The 26,655-nt window shown below is 53.7% G+C and overlaps 11 protein-coding genes across 11 annotated transcripts; 5 read left to right on the top strand and 6 right to left on the bottom strand.

The window, feature by feature from the left end:
* Positions 1-512: 512 nt before the first annotated feature.
* Positions 513-1,161, bottom strand: BO80DRAFT_446108 (mitochondrial 54S ribosomal protein mL40; the record flags this gene model as incomplete). The annotated part of the gene is made up of 2 exons (XM_025721540.1): positions 513-847; positions 966-1,161. 2 exons carry the CDS (start codon positions 1,159-1,161, stop codon positions 513-515), a joined length of 531 nt encoding a protein of 176 aa, XP_025574100.1.
* A 225-nt stretch (positions 1,162-1,386) lies between these two features.
* BO80DRAFT_426151 (RING finger domain protein) lies at positions 1,387-3,205 on the bottom strand. Its single transcript, XM_025719689.1, has one exon. The coding sequence runs from the start codon at positions 3,008-3,010 to the stop codon at positions 1,559-1,561; it is 1,452 nt and encodes a 483-aa protein (XP_025574101.1). The 5' UTR covers positions 3,011-3,205; the 3' UTR covers positions 1,387-1,558.
* Positions 3,206-3,964: 759 nt separating this feature from the next.
* Positions 3,965-6,323, bottom strand: BO80DRAFT_446110 (acetolactate synthase catalytic subunit; the record flags this gene model as incomplete). Its single annotated transcript, XM_025721541.1, has 5 exons — positions 3,965-4,023; positions 4,085-5,770; positions 5,842-5,909; positions 5,980-6,078; positions 6,157-6,323. 5 exons carry the CDS (start codon positions 6,321-6,323, stop codon positions 3,965-3,967), a joined length of 2,079 nt encoding a protein of 692 aa, XP_025574102.1.
* A 1,827-nt stretch (positions 6,324-8,150) lies between these two features.
* Positions 8,151-10,474, top strand: BO80DRAFT_465797 (galactokinase galE). The gene is made up of 3 exons (XM_025722747.1): positions 8,151-9,250; positions 9,312-10,193; positions 10,247-10,474. Exons 1-3 carry the CDS (start codon positions 8,595-8,597, stop codon positions 10,281-10,283), a joined length of 1,575 nt encoding a protein of 524 aa, XP_025574103.1. The 5' UTR covers positions 8,151-8,594; the 3' UTR covers positions 10,284-10,474.
* A 16-nt stretch (positions 10,475-10,490) lies between these two features.
* Positions 10,491-12,101, bottom strand: BO80DRAFT_115544 (uncharacterized protein). The gene has a single exon (XM_025713444.1). It carries the CDS (start codon positions 11,960-11,962, stop codon positions 10,751-10,753), a length of 1,212 nt encoding a protein of 403 aa, XP_025574104.1. The 5' UTR covers positions 11,963-12,101; the 3' UTR covers positions 10,491-10,750.
* A 194-nt stretch (positions 12,102-12,295) lies between these two features.
* Positions 12,296-15,529, top strand: BO80DRAFT_409439 (Mcm10/DnaG-type zinc finger protein). Its single transcript, XM_025717886.1, has 2 exons — positions 12,296-12,558; positions 12,632-15,529. Coding segments are annotated over exons 1-2 (2,418 nt in total). The 5' UTR covers positions 12,296-12,557; the 3' UTR covers positions 15,049-15,529.
* Positions 15,530-15,971: 442 nt separating this feature from the next.
* Positions 15,972-17,794, bottom strand: BO80DRAFT_115578 (uncharacterized protein). The gene is made up of 2 exons (XM_025713445.1): positions 16,916-17,794; positions 15,972-16,857 (listed from the first exon to the last, which is right to left on the bottom strand). Exons 1-2 carry the CDS (start codon positions 17,662-17,664, stop codon positions 16,254-16,256), a joined length of 1,353 nt encoding a protein of 450 aa, XP_025574106.1. The 5' UTR covers positions 17,665-17,794; the 3' UTR covers positions 15,972-16,253.
* Positions 17,795-18,164: 370 nt separating this feature from the next.
* On the top strand, positions 18,165-19,361 carry BO80DRAFT_384435 (DASH complex subunit DUO1). Its single transcript, XM_025716949.1, has 2 exons — positions 18,165-18,723; positions 18,794-19,361. The coding sequence occupies exons 1-2, from the start codon at positions 18,427-18,429 to the stop codon at positions 19,262-19,264; spliced, it is 768 nt and encodes a 255-aa protein (XP_025574107.1). The 5' UTR covers positions 18,165-18,426; the 3' UTR covers positions 19,265-19,361.
* A 213-nt stretch (positions 19,362-19,574) lies between these two features.
* Positions 19,575-20,320, top strand: BO80DRAFT_358431 (uncharacterized protein; the record flags this gene model as incomplete). The annotated part of the gene is made up of 4 exons (XM_025715881.1): positions 19,575-19,942; positions 20,003-20,045; positions 20,099-20,201; positions 20,250-20,320. The coding sequence occupies 4 exons, from the start codon at positions 19,575-19,577 to the stop codon at positions 20,318-20,320; spliced, it is 585 nt and encodes a 194-aa protein (XP_025574108.1).
* Positions 20,321-21,777: 1,457 nt separating this feature from the next.
* BO80DRAFT_384440 (formin-binding protein HOF1) lies at positions 21,778-25,828 on the bottom strand. The gene is made up of 7 exons (XM_025716950.1): positions 25,519-25,828; positions 25,350-25,454; positions 25,001-25,287; positions 24,738-24,950; positions 24,577-24,675; positions 22,461-24,528; positions 21,778-22,408 (listed from the first exon to the last, which is right to left on the bottom strand). The coding sequence occupies exons 1-7, from the start codon at positions 25,559-25,561 to the stop codon at positions 22,239-22,241; spliced, it is 2,985 nt and encodes a 994-aa protein (XP_025574109.1). The 5' UTR covers positions 25,562-25,828; the 3' UTR covers positions 21,778-22,238.
* A 116-nt stretch (positions 25,829-25,944) lies between these two features.
* On the top strand, positions 25,945-26,608 carry BO80DRAFT_115665 (uncharacterized protein). The gene is made up of 2 exons (XM_025713446.1): positions 25,945-26,433; positions 26,510-26,608. The coding sequence occupies exon 1, from the start codon at positions 26,013-26,015 to the stop codon at positions 26,313-26,315; it is 303 nt and encodes a 100-aa protein (XP_025574110.1). The 5' UTR covers positions 25,945-26,012; the 3' UTR covers positions 26,316-26,433; positions 26,510-26,608.
* Positions 26,609-26,655: the final 47 nt, after the last annotated feature.

Consider the following 26,655-nt stretch of genomic DNA (forward strand, 5'->3'; position numbering starts at 1 on the left):
CGCCGACTCTGATGGTATTTCAGCGATTTTGCATGCCAGCCACGACGGTTCATTTCGCTCTGCGGTTATTGCGCATGTTGCCACGCGTCGCACGCGTGGGCCAGTCTGTTGAATTGGATTTGAAAAAAAGGGGGACGGGTGGTCGACGGACGTTGATCGATATATCTTGCATTTGCGGCGTTTGGGAGGGCCTCTTCTTTGTGGAATCTTGCCTGGCATGTTCAACGATACCCTTGGTCCGGATGCTGCCGAGTCTCTCCTTGGGTTGGAACGTGCGATGTCTGTCCTTACCTTGATGTGTTCTACTGTTACTGCCTAGCGGTGTATTTCTTATTCCCTGTATGCTGAAATTGTATCATTCTGTACTGGTAATGTAGGCCATCACCATCATCATCACCACCACCAAAGTAAAGAACAGAACCATATATTATACATCCAACCATAAATACATACAAGCAGCACAATCATCCCCCGTCTTCCCCCCCCAACCTTTGAAAAGATAGTAATGAAATCTAATCCCTCTTCCACTCAAAATTCCACCCCTCCCTCGCCGGCCCCTCCGTCTGCAACCGCGCATACTCAATCGGAACCAAATCCCTAAACACGCCCGTCTTAATCATACTCTTCCGAAACAACTTCCCACCATCACCGGCCCCCGTACGCAATTCCTCACACGCGGCTTGCATGGACTGCCACTGGCGCTGGAGTTCGAGCTCGTGGGCCCGACGCTGATTCGCTTGGTAGAGGTTCCAGGCGCGGTGGATCGTCCAGTGCCGGAGGAAACGCGTGCGGGAGAAGCGGAGGGGCCGGGGCGTGAGGGGGTGGTGGAGGAAGTAGCGGATTAATACTATATTTTTGCTCTGTTAGGATGGGATGGGAGTTGGAATTGGGATTGGGGTTGAAATGGGAGGGGAAGGGGAAGGGATTGGGAGAGGGAAGGGTCAATTGGGAGGCGGGAGACGTACGAATCCGACGATCGCCTCTATAGCCACTTTCTTTTCTTTTCGAGAGGGCGGAGGTGGTGGAGAAGGAGCGCGGAGAGGTAGGAGTAGAAGTGGAAGAGAGGATTTCGTTGGTGAGGGTTGGGCGGACGGGGGCGCGGGTGATGGGGATGCGGAAGACGTTGGCCAGGGAGGCCAGGACGGGGGAAAGAGGGCGCATGTTGGTATTTGGTGGTTCCCGTGGCCCTGGGTGGTGGTTGAGTGAGAGTGGTGAGTGTAGGGTGTAGGTGGAGGTGTAGGTAGGGCCTGGAGAAGTTCGGGGAGAATGGAAGAGACTCGGAGCGGAACTTTGATTATCAGCCGCGCGCTAAGAATAAGCGCGCTTACTCCAGAGTAGAGAGTATATTTCACTACGGATTTTGAATTATTTCTACTGTTTATTCTCTGCGATGAGATCTTTTGTGTTATTTTCAGTATGCTGCATACCACTCGGTTGCTTTACCGATGGATCATCGCTCATATCAAACGCAAACCAGCAAAGAGTGTATCTCAGTACCATCCGATCAATCAGAATAACGCCAGAAATGCATCGTTACACTGCGCTCATAACCAATCCATCACTCCTTACTAGTCACCCGCTTCTTCGATCGATCGTAGTTCAACACCTTGCGTCGTCGGTGGGTTTGTGCCAATTTCCACCGGCAGTACAAGACCAACGCATCCTTCAAAAGCACAAACGCACAACCTCCAACCACACTCCGGCCCCAACGGGTCTGCAGCAGCCCCGGCTTGGCCTTGCTCAGCGTCGATGGTGTCGTCCACGATGTCGGTAATACATACTTCAACAGGCCACCCATCGAGGCAGAAATGGCCGGGAACGCAAGCGCCCCGAGGATGATGTCGGCCAAACTGCTTGTGTCGTGGATCAAGTCATCCCTCCGAGCCAGGCCCAAGGCTTGCCCGTTTCCTCCATCCTGGTTCTGCCCTTGTCCCTCACCCTGCGCGTTTCCGCCGTTGAACCCGAGCAACCCTTGTGGTCCGTCGTCGCCGCCCATCCCAACCTGTAGTTCCAAATCAATCTCCATCAGCAGTCCGTTGTCATTGGGCGGGTCCGGCTCAGGGTGTTCTGGCGGCGCATTATCATCGAATTCGTTGATATCCGACTGGCGCGGCTGCACCTCTGCAATCCATTTCCTCTCCAGCTTGCCAAACATTCTCTCGTAAAGGGTGCCATAAAAGCTCTTCAGGTACGGAAGAGCAGCAAACGTCACTGCCGCACTGGGCGGCCAAAGATCCAATTCCAGCTCCTGTCCGGGTTGGTGCGTAGCGAAAAACATGACGGGGATGGCAGGAAGAAGCCCATCTGCGTACCGGGTGCGCGAGAAGATCAACACCAGGGGTATAAGAGGCAACCCGAGGTTGAGGCCTGAATTCCATGCCCCGTCTGCTGTCTCCTCCAAGATCATTCTAGCTTCCTCGGTTCCAAACACAAAGTACATCGAATAAACGCCATGTGCACAGCACCCCGCCCAGACGGTGCCGCCCAGAGTGAAGACCATGCCCGGGAGGACCAGTCGGCCAGCGAGGCGCTCAAACAACCGCACGATATCCACGATATAGCTGCGTGGGCGCGACACAACAATCTCCGACTTGCATTGCGGGCACACCATCTTCGCAATATGGCCGTTGCGCCTCCGAGATCGGGGATTCTCGAGATCGGCGAGCCAGTCGAGCAGGCAAGCTTCGTGGGCCGTCAAGGCGCAAGGACACGGTGAGCGCCATTGTGAATTGAGGGGCGACTCCTCTGTCTCATCTGTATAGCAAATCCAACACCGGCGCGGCTCGTAACTGGACGAATCGACGGTGGGCGGGCTGGTAGTAGTCGGGGATCCATGAGTGGCTGTATCGGAGGGGCCGTTGAGTAAGACGGTGTCATGATCCTCAGCCGATCCAGCCGACGAAGCGCGACTTATCACGCTCCCAGACACCTCGTTCTGGGGGGTAGATGGGGTATTATGGTCGGATGGCTGTGGCCTGCCGGAGGCCGGGTAACCTGGGACCGAGGCCATGATGTGGTGGAAGGAAGAGAGAGTGGATACAACGGTGGTAGAGGCACTGGTCGGGGCTAAGGGAACAAGCGCAGCATCATGTGTGGACGGAAAGGTAAGACGGTGGGAGAGAGCTGGAGGCGAGAACGGAGGGGAGAGTGACAGCCCTACTAGGCAGCTCCGACGTCTGCACTGCACCAGCAGCAGCACTCGATGTAATCCCTCACTAGTCTCAGATTAGTGCTTCGGATACGAACCGCGGCTGTTCGGCGGCGAAAAACAGGCGGGCGGCCGCCGGTTGGGGGATTGTCACGTGAGACTGGAGGGTCCAACCAGAGACCTCAGCCATCACCTCACTTGGCCCCATCATGGCGGATGCAGCTTTAAGACAGACTATAGAGATAGTACACATTTTCGAGTCCGGTAGCACGCCAGCGCGGAGCACTAGTAGAGATAAGCTAATTTACCATACGCATGCCCCGGTCAGCACTAGCGATCACACCAGCAGATTCCCCTTTTCAATGCCTCATGATATTTCCAAGGTCACACAAAGATTACAGCAACATAAGGATTATATACAGCTGGGCCCCACAACCACCAACGAGGCAACTTTTCGGGTGAGCCACAATGCAATCAACAGCATGCCAAAACGTGGAAAAAGGAAAAAGGGTAAAGACGATCCAGCCCAGCGTCAGATCCGAATCAGAAGAAGCCCGCCCCGGTCCACGTGGCCAGGTACAGGTCTCAGTGGAGCCCACTGTAGAATGCTATGCGCTTCCCTGCATCTTTCAGTACAGTGCTCCCTGATAGGAGGGGGACGACTGGAGCCAGTCTCCGGGGCGCGGACCGGCACCCGCTAGCGTTTTAGAACCTGCCAGAAACGCCATGGATATCAAGAGATAAGAAATGGGTGGGCACTTTTGCAGCTATCAAATAACAGGCATGGCAACTCATCGCTAGCGTCAGCGGCGTTGCTTAGACGATGCCGGGAACCTTGCGCTTCCTCATCAGAGCCTTCCTCTCTTGTTCCTTGGCTAAATCACAAACTCATATTAGCATTTACTCACCAAGCAGGGGGAGATGAGCGCAACATACCTTCGTCATAAACAAGGAACTCGTGCAGGGCACAGCCAGCGGGCACCATGGGGAGTACAGGCACCTTGCGGTCAGTGAACACTTCCAGAAGAGCAGGGCCATCGTGCTCAATCAGCCACTTCAGCTTCTCCTCAACCTCCGAAGGCTTGGTGCACCGGTCTGCGGCAACACCCATGGCCTGGGCCATGGGAACGAAGTCGGGGTTCTTCTGGTGAGTGTGCGAGTAACGGTCCTCGTAGAACAGGTTCTGCCACTGGGTCACCATACCCTGTTCCTCGTTGTTCAACAGGAGAACCTTGACACCAATGTTGAACTGAGCAGCAGTGGTGAGCTCGGTGAGGGTCATGTTGAAGGAGGCATCACCATCGATATCAATGACAAGGGCCTCGGGGCGAGCGACCTTGGCACCAATAGCAGCCGGGAGACCGTATCCCATGGTTCCAAGACCACCAGAGGTGATCATGGTGCGAGGGTGGCGCCAGCGGAAGTGCTGCGCAGCCCACATCTGGTGCTGACCGACACCAGTCGTGATGACAGTGCGGTCCTTCATGTGTGCGGTGAGGTCGCTGAGCTTCTCAATCAAGGCCTGGGGCTTGATGGGTCCCTCGGCGGTTTGCTTCTCGTAAAGGGAGAAGGGGAAACGAGCCTTCCAGTCGTTGATCTGCTCGAACCACTCCTTACGCTCAGGCACCGCCTCAAGGTGGGGAAGGAGGAGACGGATGTTTTCGGCGCAGTCACCCTCAACAGCCTCGTTGGCCTGGACGACCTTGTTGATGTTCTTGGGCATGATCTCGAAGTGGACGATACCACCACGGTTCTCGGCCGCGGCCAGCTTGGCCTGGGGGGCGAACTTGGAGATGTTTCCGGTCACACGGTCGTCGAAGCGAGCACCGATAGCGATGATCAGATCGGCTTCCTGCATGGCCATGTTGGCATACGCAGATCCGTGCATACCCAGCATGTGCAGCGCCTTGGAATCCAGCTCATCGAATCCACCCAGACCCTGGAGGGTGGTGGTGACAGGGATGCAGGCCTTATCGGCCAGCTCCTTCAGGATCTGAGGGCCATCGGGGCGAGCGAGAAGACCCTGACCGACATACAGGATGGGCTTCTTGGACATGTTCACGAGGCGGGCGACACGGTTGATGGTACCCTTGAGCTGCTGCATGCTCAATTCGCGGGCGGCCATGGTCGCAGCGCTGGGGAGGGAGGGGAGGGTGCTGTTCATCGGAATGGGTTTACGGAGGATACCGGCGGTGATGTCTTTCGGCAGGTCGACAAGGACAGGTCCGGGACGGCCGCTGGTGGCAATCTCGAAAGCCTCCTGGATGCGACGGGGGAGTTCGGCGACCGACTTGACCATCACGTTCCACTTCGTGCAAGCCCGGGAGATACCGATGACATCGGCTTCCTGGAAAGAATCGGTACCGATCAAGCTGGTGGGCACCTGACCGCAGAAGACGACCATGGGAGTACCGTCGGAAAGGGCATCCTGCATGGGGGTGATAACGTTGGTGGCTCCGGGGCCGGAAGTGACGAGGACCACACCGGGCTTTCCTGAGGCACGGGCGTAACCCTCGGCCATGTGACCGGCACCCTGCTCATGTCTAGGGAGAACGAACTCGAAGTGCTTGGAGTTGTAGATGGCATCGAAGACGGGGAGAATGGCGCCTCCGGGGTAACCGACTAGAGGTGGTGGGTCAACCTTACCGTCTTGAGGGACCGGTAAATCGAGGGAAAAAGGTAGCGTGACTCACAGACATGCTTGACGCCAAGACGAAGCATCATCTCATGGAAGATTTCACCACCACTGAGTCCGACGAAACTGTTTACGCTCCAAGAACCATGTCAGCTCTATTCCAGTCAGCCATGGGAATCGTAATAGGGCCGCGTACGAGTCGTCCAGTTCGGGGACCTGGCGATTTTGGAGTGGCGACACCTCATTGCGGTGAGGTTCCTGGTTGAAAGCAGGGCTCGGGACCGGTCTTGAGTTTCTGAGCGATTGGCACACATGTTAGCATCCGATCATGATGGCCAGAGGCGGGTTGGATGCTGCCGGCCGGGATACTCACGAGGCAGTAGCTGTTGCGGTGCTCTGCGACCTCTTCTGAGCAGCAAAGCGGTGGGGCGAGGCGGTCGCAGCCACGGAAGTCGTGGTAAAAGTTCTTCTGCCGGAGGCGAGGTATCTCTGATAGTGCAGAGTGCGCAGAGCGCCTTGGGTAGGTCTCATAGGCATCATCTTGACGGCGGATGACTGCCAGGCCTGTAGAATGGGAAAGGGGAGTGCTCACAACGGGAAAAAGAACGGGACCAGGAAAGTGAGCAAGAAGATCCGTTCCTTAAGGCAGGAGCGAAGACTCAGACTTCGGGGACGGTTATGGTTGCACGCTAGCCCGCCCCGGCCTAGTCCCGTTGGAGTCGAATAATCTGGGCCCTCCCATTGGCCCCGGCCCGCCCACTGCTCCGATCATCGGCGTCCGGACGCGAAAACCATCACCTGATTGGAGTGCCAGTCACTCGGCTGGCCTTCTTCACCAGAGCAACCCCGGGCAACATTCAATAAAACAGGCGAGGGATGCGGATGATGGTGAGCTCGCGTTGCACATGCAAACATTTCTCCATCCATTGGAGCAGTGCAGGCTCCTGGTCAAGGCTTCAATTGCTTCACCATCCGAGATCTAACCAGCCGGTCAAGCGCTGACGCTTTTCCCATCCCCATCGTAATCAATGCCCTTATCCTTTCGCAAGTTGCAATTGGGGCTTATTGCTCACTACAGTAATCAATTACCGGAGAGTAAGCCCTACAGTGATCTGGATCTCTACAGCCCTTACTGGGGGCAACCGCCGTTTAATGATGACGATCACGGGCCTTTTGGCCGTTTTTATAGCCCACCCGCAGGCAAATGCCCGAATATAGCTCAATGCGTTGCGATCACATGCAGGTATCCGGCATAGAAAAAGCATGCACATGGATTGCTAGTTCAGCAATTCTCCGTGGAGGGGTTGTTTGTTGGCACTTAGCCACCGCATCGTCGAGACAGTGGGAGATATATTCCTTCTCAGTAACCATACCATACCTCTACTTGGTCAAACCTACGAGGTATGGAACATGAAAGCGATCTCGAATACGAGTGTTCGCAACCACAAAGATTCGTATATTGCCCAACTGCTTACTGTGCAAGCTCTAAGCTGATGAAATTGGCTACCTGCAATTAGTCTGACCTTGCGTCAGACATGCAGAGTTCCAGCCACAGCAACAATGTGCATGGGAACCGCGATGCCACCCAGTCTGCTCGTACTCCGTACCCCGGCTGTACTTTTGACACCGACCGAATAAGAGCCCTTGTAGGTGCAGGGTACTCTGTAGAGTGACTGTATATGCCCCTCCGCAAGAGCATAAGCTGTAAAGCGTCTGAGTATTTCCAACTTTCACTGTAGGAGAAATGCTCCGGATGGTCGAATCCTTCAGAAGCAAACATTAAGCGCGATTAGTCTCCTGCATGGGCTCTTCCGAGATCGGAACCCCAAACACATTATGAGGTAAATCTTGGAGATGGAAGCAAATCAGTTATCGAACATTGACCGCTCCTTGCTGGGTTGGGTGTCCAACTATCCATCAAGAACGTTTAAGTCAACTGATCCCCAGTCATGCGATAACGTTCGGTACGAGAAAATCGATACCCCGCATTTCCATGGTGTCAGTCTTAGCTTTATCGGTCGACCAGACTAACGATAAACCCCAGTAAATTGACTAGATTAGGGCAAATATTTTCATTGAGGTGCTTAGGTACTATCGGTCGGTGACTCAATGGGCTGTTATACGGAGTACAACCGGCCCAGCTTCTGTGTCCACCCGGACGCGTTCAGGACCGAGGCCATCTGGGTTCGGCTAAATTGGGTGGCTTGCGGGATTATTGAGCGGAAGGTCAATTGGTGCAATTAAGCAGTCTCTGTCAATAAAATTCCCAGCTATGACGTGGTGGGAACACAAGAGGCCAAACATAAAACGTAGGGAAGACGAGAACGAATTGACTTGCAGTTGACAGACCAGATGGGTTTCCCGACCGAAGAACGTCCAGGACATCCCGAATCAGCCGAAACCACGGGGTCGGTTGAAAAGCCTGGAGACTGGAGACCGGAGAACGGAGAACGGAGAAGTGAACCAGTCGGAGACGCCTGGCTAACGACTGGTGTCATTTCCGGGCCTCCACTCTTCCCCGGCTCTCAGGCAATCACGGGCTGCCCATGCCATGCCATCCCGCCCGTGACTTGCTTCCATCCGGAACCGATCAGGGTCTCTGCGGAGCACCATCAGCTCGAATTTTCCCTCTCCTATTGATTTCTTCCGGTAGAGTTAGTGGTTCAGGAACACCGACGGTGCCTTGTTTTATTTAATATCGGCTGACTGCTTCTTTCTTCTCTCTCCTGCCCCTTCCCCTCCTCTTGTTTCCTCCCTCCGCCTGGCCTGTCATCCGTGTTTTTCTTTTTCTTGTTGCATCTTTACCCCGCCATGGCAACCCCGCAGGAACTCGTCCCCCAGACGGAATCCATCGCTGAGGTCTACGCAACCGACGACGCTTCGGTCACCTCGATTGCCCCTCAGCACCAGGATCGATTCAATAATCTGGTCGCCCAGTTTACCAAGTCGTACAACCATCGCCCGGATTTCGTGGCCCGCAGTCCCGGTCGCGTCAACATCATCGGCGAGCACATCGACTACAACCTGTATGATGTCCTTCCCACCGCCGTGAGCGTGGACGTGATCATCGCTGTAAAAGTCATCCCCTCCACAGGCTCTGAGTCGGTTGTAAAGATTTCCAATGTTAACCCTGAAAAATTCCCTACCCGCGAGTTCACCGTGCCTCACGACACGGACATTGAGATCGACCCAAAGAAGCATGAATGGGTCAACTACTTCAAGGCCGGGCTTCTGGGAGCCCTGAAATTTCTGCGCAAGCACAATGCAGATGGTTCTTTCGTCCCCGCTAGTATCGAAGTCCTCCTGGATGGTAACGTGCCTCCGGGTGGTGGTATCTCTAGCAGTGCCGCGTTCGTGTGCGCCAGTGCCTTGGCAGTCATGAAGGCCAACAACCATGATGTCTCAAAACAGGATCTGCTTGATCTGGCTGTGGTTTCTGAGCGCGCAGTTGGTGTCTACTCGGGAGGGTAAGCTATCATTTACCACCCTACATACTTATTTGAGTTGGTCTAACTCTGTTACTGCTAGAATGGACCAAGCCGCTTCCATTTTCTCTCGTCGAGGATACTTGCTGTATACCCAGTTCTACCCTAACTTCTCCGTTCAGCATGTTCCTATCCCCAAGGCAGATGAGGAAATTACTTTCCTCATGGCGCAGAGCTTCGTCACCTCTAACAAGGCTGAGACCGCCCCTCGTCATTACAACCTTCGCGTCGCTGAGTGCACGCTCGCCGCTGTGGTCCTGGCTGCCAGAAATGGACTGACCCTCCCCAAGGACAACAGTTCTCTCGGCTTCAGTCTTCGTAACTTCCACAATGCGCTGATGAGCAAAGAGGGCCGCTTGGGAGATCCCCTGGAGTACCAGATTGATTCTGTGATCCAGAGTACCATGGAGATCCTGACGCAAGAACAAGGATACACTCGCGAGGAGATTGCCACGCTCCTTAATATTACAGTCCCTGAGCTCGAAGCTAAGTATCTCTCTTCGTTCCCTGTCCAAGCAGACCGCTTCCTCCTCCGGCAGCGCGCCCTGCATTGCTTCACCGAGGCTCGTCGGGTGCTGGACTTCAAGGCGTGCCTCGCTAAGGCGACGAATCTCGACGAGAGACGTATCCAGTATCTGGGCCAACTTCTGAATGAATCCCAGACCTCGTGCCGCAACCTTTACGAGTGCAGCGCTCCGGAAGTGGACGAGATCTGCGACATTGCACGCCGGGCGGGTACCTTGGGTAGCCGCCTGACCGGCGCTGGATGGGGCGGTTGCACCGTTCACATGCTTCCTCAGTCCAAGGTTGAGGCTGTTACCAAGGCCTTGAAGGAAGAGTACTACCTGAAGAGGTTCCCGGACATCAGTGAGGAGAAATTGACCGAAGCGATGGTCATCAGTAAGCCCTCTAACGGCTCGTTCCTGTATGTCCCTGCTGCCTCGAATCGGTACACTGCATGATGCTAACATACAACAGGGTCACGGGCGCAGCCATTGCCCAGGTCGAGGTCTAAGGTGGGTTTTCTTGGATATAATGTTTCATCTAGTCGGCATGATGGTCTTGGATCTAGCGTTGGTTTATTCTCCTGCAGACTGCAAACACAGATTCAAAGTTCTGTGTTCATTGGAAACCCATGCACTTGTGTATAACGTGAAGTATCTGTACAAATGGGACTATTTTCTCGGTGACCACCGATGTGCTCTGAGTATATCTTACCTCTATAAGCATGAAGGCAGTAACGTCTACAGCCATCATGTCCATCACTGGACTCCTGGTAGCAAAAGGCTTGGGTGCCACGCCAATTGCCTTTAACTTGCCTTTAAGAGGTGCAGTATTCCCGGACCGATGCCCGTCCATACAGGGTCAGCTCTAGTCGAGACCCAACAGCGTCTGCAGACCCAAAATTCGCCAGCCATCGGGACTGGCAGCGACCAATGCTGCAACAGTATCCGCGCATCCCAACGCAAAACCGCAGTAACTCTAAGTCTTCTTCTTCACAGCCGCCTTCCCAAAGAAATCACTCATCTTCTTCATGCCCGTCGTATTCACCTTCTTCAAGTCGCGCACTCCCCTCGACTCGCCCGCCTTCTTCTTCTTCTCCTCTTCTTCCTGCCTCCGCTTCTTCTCCGCTCGCGTTTCAGCCGCCTCCTGATCCTCCGCACTCCGCTTCCGGCTGAAATCCCCTAGCGAGCGAGACGCGAGCGCCTCCGCGCGCAACTTCGCCACAACATCCAAGTGATCCCGCATCGGCTTAAAATCCCTCGGAGTCTCCGGCGCAGCCAGCAATTCATCCATCCGGGCACTCATCTCCTTCGACAGATAACATTCCTTCATAAACGCCAACGCCGTAGATATCCTCAATAGATCCGCAACGCCATCCGGCGCGGTTAATCCCTCAGGAACTTGCTCCGTCGTCGTAGACTCGTCCGCGGCCTTCTTTTTCTCCAGCTCGGCCTCACCCTCAGCCTCATTCTCCTTATTCTCGCCCCCAGCAGCAACATCCTCCCTCTTCACCGCCATCAACGGCGTCGCAAGCGCCTGTTTCACAAACCGCTCCTCCAAACTCGGCGGCAAGCCCATCGAAACCATCCTATCCGCCTTCGAAACCAGCTCCGTGAGCAATTTCATCTCATTAAACCGGAACATCTTCTCATCGCCAGCTTCGACGAAGTCGCAAATAGCAGCGGTGCGGTCATGGAGCGTCGCGCGGAAGGTGTCATCGTAGAGGACATGGCGGAAGTGGGCGGGGAGCTCGTCCTGCGAGTCGATGATGTCGTCGAGGGGTTGGAATAGGGTTTTGGTTTTCTGGGGTGCGGAGAGGAGGGGGACGAGGAAGAAGAGGATGTCAATGGGGGTGGCGACGAGGAGTTCGGCTTTTTTGGAGATGTGGGCTTGTGGATTTGTGTTGGGTTTGGTGGGTGCGAAGAGTGTGCTTCGGGGGGTGTGGGGTGGGGAGGCGATTACGGTGAATTCGTAGACGCCGAGGTTGGGGCTGAAGAAGTAGCGTGTTGGTGCGTTGGTTCGGGGGTTGGGGAGGGTGAGGAAGCGGGCGTCGGAGCTGGCGGAGGAGGGGAGGATGAAGGTCTTGAGGGGTGTGGTTTGGGTTGGTGCTCGTGCTGGTGTTGAGGTCTGTTCGGAGCTGGATTGGGGTTCGGGTTGCTCCGAGGGAGCGGCTGAGCGGCGGGTTCGCATTGTGATGGGAGGAGAGGTGGATGGTGGTGCTGGAGGGTTGAGTGGTTGATTATAGGCAGGTCATTGGGGTCAATTGGCGAAGCTCGAGGTGTATGAATCGTTACCGGGGTCTCATGTCAAGGGATAAAGTGAGTTTCGCTGTGATGAGTGGAATAATTGCAATGATCGGAACGCGTCTTTTCGCCAGTTGAACGCGACACGCGCTGGCCAATCAGGACTGTGGCAGGCCCGAACCAGTCAGCGGGCAGGCAGGCATGGGCCTCAGGCCGCGGGCGAGAAGGAAACTAAAGGCTAAAGGCGCTTGCAGACTTGCAGCTCACTTCATTCCCTTGCGTTTCATCGCATGCAGGCTGACGGTCCCGGTGCCCCCTTTATTTCGTCGCCAGAGTCTTGCACGTCAGGTGGATGAGTTGTTGCTGGCCGTATCCCGATCCCAGAGCCCCAGAGCAACAGCTTTCCCCGCATCCCTTCGTCAGGCGAATATGGCAAGGGTAGTACGATCGAGGGAATAACGTAACCGGATCGGAATTTGACTGCTACATTTTTCGACCGGACCAGAACAGAATTGATTCAGCGCATGCGGTGACAAGCAGTAAGTGAGTGTCTTTTGCTACTCTCGAGATTTTTCTGCGCCAATGGCATGCAATGACTGACGTGAGGCTGTTACAGTGGCCGAAATCTCATGGCCGCCAAAGTCCCCTCGGGAGGCCCTCTTGAGTACCCCGAATGGTCGCAAGAGGTATGAAGACATGCAGCGTCGGCGCGAAAACCTGGGCTCGCCTCTGAAACGCTCCCTCACGACTCCTGACTTACGATCCAAGGCATCACAACTTCTAAGCGATGGGCTGGATGATGGCGAGGAGGACGAGGATGAAGAAACACTACAATTGAAGCTGGCTGCCATTGAGGCCCGACTCAAGCTCAAGCAACTGCAGAAGAGCCGCGCGAAAACGGGGACGCCAAATCCTGACAGGCACGACGGAGAGGTCTTCGCTAGACCCGCTTCAGTAATCGGTTCCTCACAGGCCCATGACCAGTTGATGAGCAACATGAACGAACACCGGACGAGTAGTGATGCCCAGCACGATGACGTACAGGTTCCTTTGTCACCGACAAGACGTCCTGCTCCGCCAACAGACCCCGTGTCTCCGCGGAGGTATGTGTTGGGCATCGATAAAGGCCTCAGAAGCAGGGATGTATCGTTGAGGCGCCCACCAAGCTCAAAGGGAGCAGGTCAGCCAGCAAGTAGGCCGGGGACGCGAGATGGTTTAGTCTCTCATTCTGGCAATCTTTTGCAGGCAATAACCGTGGGTGAACGCAATCGTCCTAAGAGTTTCAGTGAACGAATGGCCGAGAGTCGATCCGTTGAGGTATCTCGAAGAGAACGAGCAGCGCGGGCAGAGCAGATACAGGCAAATCGAAGCTCTGCATTCCAGATTGACAAGGCCGAGGTGGAGGCCTTCAAGGCAGCCGCTGAGGCAAGGAAAGACGCCCCAAAATCACCGACGAGAACTCGACAAACCGAAAGCTTTAGTCGAGACGACGTTCTACGATCATACAATAACCTCAAACCGTCGCTGAAAAGGAGTCAAAGCCAGATCACCCCAAGCGTGCGGAAACATGATGAAAATGAACCCAAAGACTCCAGGCCGTACTTTCACCGACGAAACCAGAAGTCTGAGTCAGAAGTGCCTGGCAGCTCTCAGCACAGTGCTACTGATGAGTCCCAAGGCGAGAAGAGCGGTGACTCCTCCAAATTCGAGGCCTTCTCTTCCTTGCACCTGTCAAACCGCATCTTACCCCATTCGTTCTTAACTCGAACTCTGGAAGACAAGAAGGCTCTCCGGATTCCCGATCTGCTTCGTACAGTGAAGGCACCTGACTTTGAGCTGCCGGAGGACATCGACACGGACTTTGTGGTCTTCGGTATCGTCGCGTCGAAATCCGAGCCTAGGCAAATCAAACAACCCGGCAATGCGACCAAGAAGGAGGTTGATCCATTCGACGACGGCACGAACAACAGTAGCCAATACATGGTGATTACCCTTACAGACTTGAAGTGGACGATCGATCTCTTTCTTTTCGATACAGCCTTTCCACGCTACTACAGAATCTCTGAAGGGATACTCATTGCCATCTTAAACCCTACCATCATGCCACCACCTAAGAACAAGATAGACACCAACAAATTCAGTCTCGCCATCTCTTCATCCGACGATAAGATCCTAGAGGTTGGTTACGCGCAAGACATCGGGTTCTGCAAGGCCGTCAGGAAGGACGGCAAGACATGCCACTCGTGGGTCGATGGCCGGAAGACAGAATTTTGCGACTTCCATGTCGACTTGCAAGTCCGTCGAACACAGGCACATCGGATGGGCGTGAATGGCGGCACAGGCATGTATGGGCCCGGTGGCCGATCAGGCTCTCGGACCGGCTTCTACAGCGGGGACAAGAAAGGCCGTCCGCAGAACGGATTGAAGCCGAACGGTGCCAGATACGACTATCAGTCTCAATCCACCTACTACGTTGCACCGGCTCCAAAGTCCCGAGGCAGCGGTCCGTCCTTCCATCACCTCCCGAGTGGCCAATCTGCTGCAAGTCTAATCGATGCGGATAGCGACGACCCGTTTATCGCTGCTGGCATGATGGGCCGTGGTATGGAAAGCAAAGAAGAGCGCTTTCGCAAGCGCCTCGCGGAGAAGCAACGCGAACGCGATATCACACACAGGCTGATCTCCCGTCCTGGAGGCGTCGGGGCTGAGTACCTTCGGTCACGCGATAGCGAAAACGTCTCATCCCCACGTCCCGATGCCAAATCCGAACAGGCAAAGAAAGGCGCCGCGGATCCGCTTCCTGCTCATAATTTGGGCGTCTCGAGCTTCAGAAGGGCAGACACCATAAAGCTGAGCCCATTGAAGCGCGCCCATGACGGCGACAGACCCCGCAGCAGCAGTATCAAAAAGACCCGGTTTATAACATCTCATGGCATCAAGGAAGCCGGACGCGATAGCCTGGGAGGAAAGTCCGACATGGTGCCAATGAACGATGATGATGATGACGACGACGATGAACTAGACATCATCTAAAAGAAAACCTTTTCAGTGTTACGAAACATAGATACCCTCCAGTTGACCGCCAGTGGATCAGTCATTTCACAGAGCGACAACCAGCCCCCTAAGAAAGCCAACAAAGATAAAAAGAACATGTTAACAGGAAGAAATGACACAATCCCACCCACAACATTCACTTAATTCAAACCCCACATCAGGACCTCTCAGAGAGCATTGGAATTCACTCATTTCCCTTCCCTAATCCAACCCAACCCAACCCATAACGAATGAATGAACGCTTGACTTTGACTTCCACCACACATGAACTACCTACCTACCTACTCACTTAAAATATTTCCATCACTCCTTTCTTCCCTTTGCTTAATTCTCTCTGTGTATGAATATTCCCATTTCTTCTCTCCATCCACGTCCCTCCTCTTCTGGCAGACTATGTGTGAGAGAGCAAGTGTATTAGTAACTTTTGTTTATTTATGATATCCATTGAATCTGATTTTAGGAAAGCTTATCCTTGGTGTGTGTGTGATGTTTCTTGCGAGTGCGGGGTTGAGTATCTCAGTGTAGTCGTCGCGATATCAAGCGACTCCTGGTTTCTAGATGATATTTATACTGGTGTTATGAATATACACCATCCCTTACCACGGTTAGTCGTAGAATGAAAAGAAAAATGACATGACAATTTCATATTCATTGGTATCGGGGTAGGTGAGAGTAGTCTCAAGCTAGCTAAGTAACGAAGGTCAGGCTATAATGGACCCGACTAGCCGAAGGGAGCAGAGAACACGCCGATAAAACAAAGAAAGAAAGACATAAATCAGAGGGGTTGACGCAAAATAAGAAAACCAGCAAAACTCCTCCTTATGTGCCAGGTTACCCGATCCGTCCGTCCCATGTAGTAGTCATCAATTCGCGCCTGTTTCCTTGCCGACTGACCGAGTCATGTATGTTCAAGACAAAGATGTTGTCCTTGTAGGTGGTATCAAACAAACGAAAACCGAGGGCAGTCGGACACATTAAAAACCTAAGACAGCCGACCTGAAGTTCAAGGACGCCAGTGAATATCAAATCAGAAAAATAAGAACGCTGTAAACAAAGATGCTCGTCGAGTTTCTTGAAAAGAATCCTTGACGGCAGTATTAGGAAAAGAAAGAACACCCGGCTCCCGACGGCTTCAGGACTCTACCCTTGAGATACACGGTATCCTTGTACATGGGCTCAAGTGTTCACACGGACGACGCGGTAATTTTATTGCTTCGAGACTTCTTGGGAGCGGGGCCACCGGGGCTGCCAGCAGCTTCGGCGTCTCGTTTCTTGGCCTTGGTCCCAGTCACGGCAGGGGTCTGTTTCTTGCGCAGCCAGCCGTCGAAAGGACTAACACGCTTTTTCTTGGTCTCGGAGACTGTGGGCGTGTCGCTATGGTCCGGCCCCTCTCGTTTGGTTCGAGAACGCAATGACCGCATGGTCGCGCCCGGCGATGCAGGGGTTTCGATGGTAGAATGAGGAGGAGGGGTGACTAGTCGCTGCTGCATCTCCATATCGACGGCAGGTTCCTCAGCCTCTTCGGTTTCATCATGGAGTAGATGATCCTCGATATCAGTGGCCGCCTCCTCATCCACGTCACTCAGATGAGTTTCTTGCGGAATCTGTTCCTCTGTAGTGGGGAACAGCACACGAGGCTTGATCGATGAGCGAGTCAGAGGGCGCACATTGTCCGTGATCGACGAATCGATCAGGTCCGGGCGGGCTGCCAACAAGCCCAAGTCATCATCATCTTCACTGTCGCTCTCCAGGTCATCGGTGAACTTGCGGAACATTTTCTTGCCGCGACTGCGAGATATGGTTAGAACATAAGCCAGATATAGGTAGAAAACTGATGGGAACTTACAAAACGTAAACCATGCCATCTTCACGGTCAATCGAGTCGTCGATTTCCTTGTCACGGCGGCTTTCTTTGCGTCTTGGGGCGCGAGTAGCTGTCTTGCTAGCCACGGGTTTCTTGTAGAACGGATTCTCCTCACTTTCGTCGACTTCTGGGATCCGGTCACGAGAGTCGGTGTAAATTTGGATCTCAGACCCACCCCGAGTGCTATCCTCGCTAAAACTGTCCAGCGAGAATCCCGTGTGTTTCTTGGTCTTCTTCTTGGAGCTGGGAGGAGGGAAGAGCACTCGTGCGGCGCTCCCAACATCAGCGACAGCCTTCTTTCGGGGCGTCTTTGCCGGAGTGGGCAGCATTCCGTCGGTCATGGTCGGTCGGAGTGATCGTGGTTGATGACGGATGTAGGAAGGTTCAGGGCCGCTGAAGGGGTCCGAGTCATCTGTGCTGGAGGGGTCCTCGAGTGAATGTGTCGCGAACAACCCGGCGTTTCGGGCCGACCTCTGCTTCCGAAGAGAGCTCTGGACTGAGCTAGGTGGGGATAGGGTCTCTGATTCATTGATGTCGTACTTCTTCGCAGTCTTCGAGCTCGGGAAACTAGGCGGGGGAGTCGTACGAGACTCTCTCTCTCTGGAGGCGCGTTGGCTAGCTAGCCTGGCCGAATATCGCGTCGAATATGGTTCGTATTGATCATATTTGGCTCCAAGTCGCGGAGTAGGGGGCATTCGCAGCGTCGAAGGGGGTGGTGGTGTGGTCGCCATTTTGGAAGATACGTCAACACGCTGATATAGATCCTAGGTGGGCGTCGACAGCCTCAAAAACCGCAGCTCCAAATTGGCAGCAGGCACCAGCTGGCCAAACGGATATGGGTCCAAGAAGTTGGAATATATAAGAGTGGTGGTCGAGGGGACGCAGCTAGGGACGAGTCCAAGGGAGACACAAGGGGAGCAAAACGCGCGACGAGCCACAAGCCGACCGGAGAGCGGGTACCAACAACGTGCTAACCAACGGCGGGAGTAATATGACGGAGCGCGTGGATATCGAATTAGCAGAGCGAAGAGAACGAGACCAATGGCGTGGATGTCATAAACCAAGAAGGCGTAGTGGTAAAAGTGGATGTGGATGTGAGGGAGGAGAACTGGGGAAGGGGAGAGAGACTGAGAAGTGGATGGCCGACCGAAGCGAGGCGCGACGGAATGCCCAGCCACACCTTTTAATCTTCCGCTGCCCGCCGTGCTTTCAGGCCGCCAGCCTGTTAGTCTCGCGTTACTAGCGACATCCGTAACTACCTTTTGTCTCTCCGTCATCCATTTAATCCAGTGGCTGAAATTGCCCCACGATACTTAGCGGTCGATCGGCTTTCTCCCGTCCCTCTCGCCATTGGCTGCTTTCCCTCCGCCAGCTGTTGTTGTTGCTGCGACTTTGGTTCCCTCCAAGTTCCTGATCAAACAAACAACTACCGCTCATTTTCATTGTTTTCTCCGGCCTTTCCCATCATCATCACCACCCACCACCCACGCACCATGACACTCCGTACCACCGCAGAGGAAATGGACAGGCTCCAACTTTCCGACGATGACACAGAAGATCTCTGGAATTCCCCTTCCAAACGCGGAAATAAAAAGCTACATCACAGGGTTGTCAAAGAAGAGAGTTTGTCGCCGGAACCCACCATTCCTCACGACGGAGGCGAAACGTTGTTTGACCGCCAGGAGGCACGGGAGGCTGCGTTGCGCAGTGAACTAGAGAGTGTCCGCAAGATCAACCAGGTTATCGAGGGTCTGCTAGGAAGTCTCGATTGTGCCAAGGGAAACATGGATGTATGTCTATATCCCCCCTTCCTGCTACTGGGTGCTTCCATTGCGATTGCTGACCAGCGATGATCTATAGACCGTCTCGCGAACCCTAGACTCTGCTTCTACATTACTCAATACTTGGACTCGGATCCTCTCCCAAACGGAACACAACCAGCGGCTAATCCTCAATCCCAACTGGCAAGGCGCGGTCCAAGATGTGGCCGAAATGGAGAACGAAGAACTCCTCCGGCAACAGGCTGCAGAAAGACGTGAGCGTGAACTTCAACAGAAAAGGGAGGCTGCTGCCCGAAAGGCTGAAGAGGACCAGCGAAAGAGGACGCTGGCTGCGGGCACCCGCACTACGCGTGGAGCCACTCGCGGAAAGGTAGTGCGTAGCGGTCTGGGAAGGACCCCAAGTGTCTCATACTCAGGGACAAGCTCCTGCACTACGAGAACGACCGCATCGTCAACGGCTGGCAAATCATCAACGACCTCCACGACGCGTAGACCGGCCAGTGGGATTGCGCGGGGTACAGGAATTGCGCGTGGGCGTGGCAGGGCGTAGAGGCGGTGACCAACATGTACAGTACGAGAAAGAACCTCAGACGAAAGCCAATGACAGTGATGATATGATGATACCCAAGATGACGCGCCGAAACGCGAGGCAAAGCAAGGCGAGGCGAGACGGGAAGTAAACACGATCCATCCTCCATCGTTCAATCCACGGCGGGGCAGTTGTCTGCCTGAGGCGACGAACTGCAGCGCCAAGGCGGAGGTACCGATAAAGCTACGGTTGGCCGATAAGCGCGTCTCCCGTGAAACGACGTTGCCTTCTGCTCTCTTGCATTCGTCCGCATCTCCCTCCCCCGCGCAAGATGAACTTTGCTCCCTACCAGGACGAGTCACCCGAGGTCGAACGCGCCTTCTCGCCGTCGCTGGCCGACGCGAATCGCGTCAAGTCCCCCAATGTCCGGTCCCCTCGTGGGTCTCCTCCCGTCCCCGGACTCGCTTCCCCGGGGCTCCCATCTCCCAGTCAGTTCGCTGGTGCTGGCCATATAGATACCAGTGGACATGGAAACACGGGCTTCGGGAATGATGTGGAGAGTGGGCGGTGGAACCTGGGAGCTTTTGACACCAGTCTCCCCATCCGCATGGATGTTGAAGCTATGCTGGCATATCTGCTTCTCCCTCCCGCGGGTGGTGTCTTTCTTCTCCTGGTAGAACACAAGAGTGACTATGTCCGGTAGGCTTTATCCACCAGGCTCAAGAACCTCTTCTCTCTAGACTTTCTGACCTGTTTTAGCTTCCACGCCTGGCAGTCAAGCATGCTTTTCACCGTCATGTTTGTAAGTCACGCCACTCCTCCGGCTGCGTCCATGGCATCTCTAATGCTCTTCAGATTTTCCACTTAATCTTCTCTTGGTCGAGCTTCTTATCCTGGGTACTGTTTATTTGCGATCTCGTAATGATCGGTTTTCTGAGCATGCGTGCCTATCGAGACGGTGAGTGTGGTGGTTGCGCATAAAAAACAATAGCTGATCATATCTTAGTCGACACACTCGAACACTTCGAAGTCCCACTTTTTGGTCGCCTCGCCAATTCTTTCGTTGATGATGAATGAACTCGTCTTAATATCGGCGCCCGACGCAGGCTTTCAAGCCACCTTGGCCGGATAAGTCTGACCATGGATCGGTGAGCCCTCCATTGTACAGTGTCAGTTGAACATAATACGGAGCCTTCTATGTGTTTATAATATGCCGTCCACATGTCCAGCGTGCATAATACTCTGCTATGTATTTCTGTTACCTTTCATTTGTTTATCGTCTTCACTTGAATTGTAATATCTCTTCAATGCTCTATTATGACTATTCAAAGTCTACTTTTCAAGATGGCTTATAGCTGTCTTTATTATTGTGAAGCGTTATCGGGCTATCCAATGTGTAGTGATGCCGAACATGAAGATTCACAGCGTCTGTGAAATAGGACTGCATTTGGCGGCCTTCACTAATTCACCATCTTTGCTTGTTAAGATGCGCCTTTGAGCCCAGAGCAGGTAAACTTATACTCCTCAGCTCACACTTCCGCAGGCCCGCCAATGCGACAATCCGCGAAATATCTCCTTCATTCGAACGGAAGATCAATACCCGAACCAAGAGACTCTACCGCTGTCGAACAAAAGACCCGCCCTGACCTTAAGCAGTCCGATGACGCCAATTGCGTCTTCTATACAATAGACACACTACTAGATACATCGACCACCCCTCTTGATCATGTGCCATGTCCAGCGCGTTTCAAATACCTGCGGGCACATCAACGACCATGTCTTCCTAGCTTGCCACATCGCAAAGGCAGCAGCCGCACTTCTGGCCCCATCCGACACCAACGGGGGCTGTGACTCCTTCCAGCCTCATCTCTTGAAGAAAATCCCGACTGGAATAATCTGGGACAGGATATCCATCACTGGGTATCATGCTTGTACCCAGCCCTACTGCAAAGATGGAAGACTGTATTGTCTTCGCAGCCCACGGGGGTTTAAGTGTATGGTGGATGGATGCGGTCGTGCCGACTAATTGGTGGACGGTAGCAAGCAACCTTGATATTGCTGGTTTTGAACGGTGGATTCCATATTTGGATGGGAAGCATGACCTTGACTAGGGTGGTGGATAGCTTGCTGAACTCGGACTGTTTCTTTTTCCCTTTTCTTCTTCTTGTCCCGGTCGAGAAGGCTAGGATTTCTTTATTACCCATGTATAACATATGTTTTGGGGCCAGTTTGCGGTATTACTTTTCAGGTCACTTGGCGTTTCAAAGAAGGTATTTTGGTTTTGGTTTCCTTTTTGACAGGAAGTATATTTGCTTTCTTTTCTTTCTTTGATATTACCCTGCTCCCCCCCCCCCCTCTTTTTTTCAATATTTGTTCTGCTACCCGTACTGCGATAGATTTCGCCCCATTTTTCGTCTTTGTTTCTTTTATTTCCCGAGTCATCCATGGTCATATTCATAGCATTATTATCTACGAATGCAATGCAGAGTATGGATAGATATTCAAGGACGAGCACGCAGGCTTAGTACGTATACGCAGGAGCTAAATGCAACCATACTCCAGAACTCATTATTCAGATACCGCAATGTAGCTAAAAAGCAAGAGATAAAGAACAGCCGGGGACATCAGAAACAAAACAAAGATCCAGTATCTCCAAAGAAAGACATCAACGTATTAGACAATCAGATAGACGCCAGGTATCGCGAATTCTCGGTAACGACCGAACTGGAACCAACAGACGGTGTAGGGGACCACCAGGGTAAAAACCAAGTTTGACTAGGTGAAGGACGGGGGAAAGGGCAAAGAATGTCCGGTGAAGGGAAGGGGAGGGGGGTTGTGGTGGCCACAGAAGATTAGAGAGGGATTGGATGACGGGGAAAGGAAATGAACACAATTTGGTATCATGATCATGAACGCGTGATTAGGTAGGACATGCTTGGGTCGTAGGTGGTTTTGGTTGGTTCATGAGACGGGCATTGACTGTTGATGTTGTCGTTTAGATGATTTGCAGATAGTTGCTTGGTACCAGACCGGGTCGACCCCGGGCAGTGGTGATTTCAGCTTCCCACCAGCCGTCGTCTTGGAGGCGGATCACGGATAAGACGTCGCCTTTGCTGAAGCCGAGCTCTTCGGGGATGGCGGCGGTGTAGCTGTACATGGCTCGTGCTGGAGAAGGGTTAGCTGATGTTGGTGGTTATGAAGTAGGGAGGGTGCTTACCGAAATGTAGGATGGGTCGACCGTCGCGACTGAATTGTCGGCTGGGATCAGCAACTGCAACTGTCCGGCTCCTGGACCGGCTCCTAACACTCGCGGCGTCATCATAGTATGACATTGGTCTACCGCTGCCGCGCCGAGAGCCGTACCCGTCACGACTGCCAGCATACATGTCGGGTGGTCCGGACAGCTGAAGCTCCATGCCTCCAGCGCTGGAAGGCCGGGCTTGCTGCCTGAATTGTGGCTGAGGCGATACAGCACGGGGCATCGTGTTTTGAGCCTGCCTGTACTGTGGCTGCGGGGACACCGCGCGGGATGCCATGGTGGGAGATTGCCGGTATTGAGGCTGAGGAGACACGGCACGCGAAGACCCTCGCCTGGCGTAATCCGCGGATGAGGCCGCATCCACGGGACGTTGCGGAGGAGTCGCCATGGTTGGAGATTGGCTATACCGGCCCTTCATGCTATTTGACTGATACGAGGATGGACTGGGGCTTGCCGCTCTGCTGTACTGGCCCATGCGCGTGTCCACCCGAGGGCTGACATTGGGGCTTGCACTTCGCCTTGTAGCAGGCGACCGAGCGCGAGGAACCTCCTGGGACTGTCCACTGTGTCGACTTGACAACGAGGGAGGTTTGCTCGAGCCCCGATGCACGCTCTGGCCCTGGCCGGTGTATCTTTGAGTTGTCTTTTGCATCTGTGCCGATGTGAAAGCGGGTTGTGGAGCGTCCAGGCGCTTGAGGGACGAGTCATTATAAGACGGTGGTGGAGTGGCCACAGATCCGGGAATAGGAGCTACCGATGGCACTGGAGTAGAAATGCCGTGGTATCTGTCGGCAGATACGCGGGTGGTCGATTGTTTCCCTGCCACTTTGAGATCTGCGAGGGCTCGCGCGATAGGGTCTAGCTCCTCTTCACTTTTGGCAGCCTGGGGCTGGGATGCTTTCTTATCCTTGTCTGGGGACTCCACGTCGAAGACATTGTTTCCAACATTAAGTTGAAAGTTTGCCCTAGGATCCACGGGCTCCAGGCTTCCAGATACTCGGTTCGGGTCGGGCATAGCGATAGGTTGCTGGGAGTGGGAAGCTTTGGTCGGGCTAATTTGCTTTGACGGGGACTCCCAGGTGCCACGAGAAGGTGCCTGGGATGGCCCAGAGTGGCGGTCTTTATCATGGCGACTCTTGCGTCGGAAGGGACTGTTGCTGAAGAATGCGCTCCTCTTCTTCTGAACTTGTTTGTCTCCCCCAAGACCTGGAAGAGCGACGCCATTCGTGGGCTTCGTAGGAGATTGTCTGGCGCTTGACGGCTCTTGACTGGACATCGACGTTGGGTTGGAGACCTCGCTTTGGGAATCACGGCTTGATGGGCGATAAGCGCTGTTTGTTCCCGAGCTGCGCTCCGATGGTGGACCTGTCCTGCAAAACATGGTCATGCCGTCTGTTGGGTAGGCATTGTGTGGCACCTTTGTGATCTCGCCATGCTGATTGGGGTCGTAGTTTGGCGGAAGTTGTCCCCCGCGTCGTAGATCCAAGGGAGCGGGTTGTTGCATCGGCGGTTGCATTGGCTGAGACATCGGTTGGGGAATAGCTTGCTGCACGGCTGGCTGCATCGGCGGCTGCACTGGCTGCTGCATTGGCGGCTGATGCACAGGCTGTTGTATTGGTTGCTGCGGCGGTTGCTGCATAGGCTGCTGAACATGTTTCTGTACGGGGTGCTGCATCGGTTGCTGTTGTGCCTTTTGCGGAGTGACTGTGGTTTCCCTGCTTGTAGGAGTCGGAGGACCGTTGATCTTAGCTGCAATTTCGGCATCAGGGTCAATTTGCGCCTCATAGGATGAAGGCTGGGGTGATGAAGTGCGATACGCCGGATTTATCGTTCGCTGGAACTGGGCTACAGAGTACCCTTCTTCTTCAGATGCTTCCGAGCTCGTATCGTTGATGTCGCCTCGACAGAAGTTGATGAACCTGGGCGGGTCAGGGATGTCCTGCCCAGTTCCTTTCTCTTTGATGAAGAAGATGATATCCTTTTCGACCTCACAATCTTCCAGAGAAAGACGGACTTTCTCGCAAGACTAGCAAGCGTCAGTGGAAATCCAGCGGTTTTCTGATCGTGAACATACCGCATCGTCGCTAACACAGACAGTCGATGCAATATTTGCATACGTCCACAGGCTGCTCTTCGTAAAGTCCAGTCTTTCCTCCTCAAGATCTTGAAATTTCTGGCATGCGTTATCAGCTTTCAGGCATCAGTAGATGGGTATAGTTTGTATGCCACACATACATCGCAAGCTGATTTCCATTCTTTATTCCATCGCACAGTAGTCTCCTCGAGGACTTTGATAGCTGCTTCATACTCGCTGCTGCTGGATGCAAGTTGTATTTGCGTCTTCTCCAACTTTGCTTTGTTCTTACGCTCTTCGTGGCCCATGACCATGTGCCCTTGTGCAAGATATCCCTTGATTCTTAAGCAATCTTGCTCATATCGATCTCTGGTCTGCGGCAACTCAGTATTTCAATCCTGTTCTTAGCCGCCGAGTAACTTACCTTATTTACTGTTTGAGTCTGTTGGATTTTAGTTTTGAGTAATCGTTCAATACCTGTTTGAATGATCTTTCTTCGCTCCTTGGAACCGCCTGCGAAGGCAACCAATGGCTCCTCCAGCTCCCTCTTCATTTGGCCCGCGATTGCTGCGTGGGCCTTGGCAATGGCCTCGGTTTCCCCACGAACCGTATCAAACGAGGTGCGGAGCGAACCCATCTCTGTTGACCCTAGTGGCTTGCGACATAGTGCCAGAAGCTTGCGCGCGTACTCATCTTCAATGGCAGCTCGAACTGTTGGACTTGTTAGAACCTGAGTGCCCCTCCCAAACTGTAACGAATATTGGATGACGGACTGTTGTAGAAAGTTTTTAACTCATCGCAAGATACTTTAGAGGTGTGCATTCGGTCCAACATTGGCCCAACTCCGGCGTCATCCTTGCCCCAGAAATTATTGGCGACTGTAGAGACGAAGGCGTTAGCTCAGCATGACCCCAGCTAATACATCTTCATGAGACACCATACAGGACATGGCCACTGTTGGCCCCTCTGCAACTGTTCCTGGCATTTTTGTCGGATTATATTCCCGTAAGCGTGTCGAGCGTCGGCCAGCCTTTGCTCATTGATTTATGGGCATCAAGGGATCAAGACAATTTGAAGGATAACGCAGAGCCGGCTGTCACAGCGCCGAGCAATACGAAAACCCCACGGTGACTGAAAACCGAACGAAGACGGCAACCTAGATGTCCCCGGAGAGCAAAGAGAAAGACCAGAATCCAGGGAGGGAATGGGGAAAGCAGTACGATTGAGCCGGATCTGGTGGAGTTGACCACAAGCTTCGCTCTGGAATGGAGATGGCTGACACTGTCATGTTTACGGTGCCGTGTCTCTCGGGGCAACCGGCGGTAATATCACGGGGCGGCGTCAGGCAGCCCAATGACCAACTCATCTGCCGCGAGGCCCATCAAGGGATATCCGCCGGTGGCTATCATTCTCCGCGACTGAGCAGAACCAGCCAGATGGCATGGATCGCTGTTCCGGTGACGCCTTTCGCACTCGATTGGCAGTCTTTGGGCCTTTACGTGACCCAAAGGGTTAGCTACGGACTAGCGTTTCATTATTCATGGCTCTTGGCCTGCGGGGTGGCTGGTGGCTGGTCTCGCACACAATCACCTCTTTCATTTATATCGTTACGCCGTACAGAGTACGGATATCTAGTCAATGATGCCCTGCTGTTGGGTGATCATGAAGATCTAATGCGGTGGATCGGCTACGTGGGTTTGAAAGTGTTGGGGGCGTGTGTTAGCACGAGGAGCAGATAGTGAGAGGCGGTAGCTCGGTCCATTAGCTCTCCTGGTGCAGAAAAGTCGGTGACCACGCTGAAATTCGGGCATCAATAACTAACCTCGTTATTCAAACCGCCGGGGGTTCTATGGAAAGGTAATTGATCCTCTAGAGACTTTGACTGTCCCTGGGAGAGTGATAACTAGGCAGCTCACTACTAACTCCATAGTAGTTCCCAGAGCCGCCTGCTGAGTCAGTTGTTATCTAAGCTACCGCATTGGCCCGTCATGCTCACGTGCCAGGGTACCCTCCAGCCGCACTTGGATTAAACATACATAGGTCATCTCTACTATGCAGGACGCAGCTGGGACTCCAGTC

Source organism: Aspergillus ibericus (genome assembly GCF_003184845.1).
Source record: "Aspergillus ibericus CBS 121593 unplaced genomic scaffold BO80scaffold_26, whole genome shotgun sequence".
NCBI lineage: Eukaryota > Fungi > Ascomycota > Eurotiomycetes > Eurotiales > Aspergillaceae > Aspergillus > Aspergillus ibericus.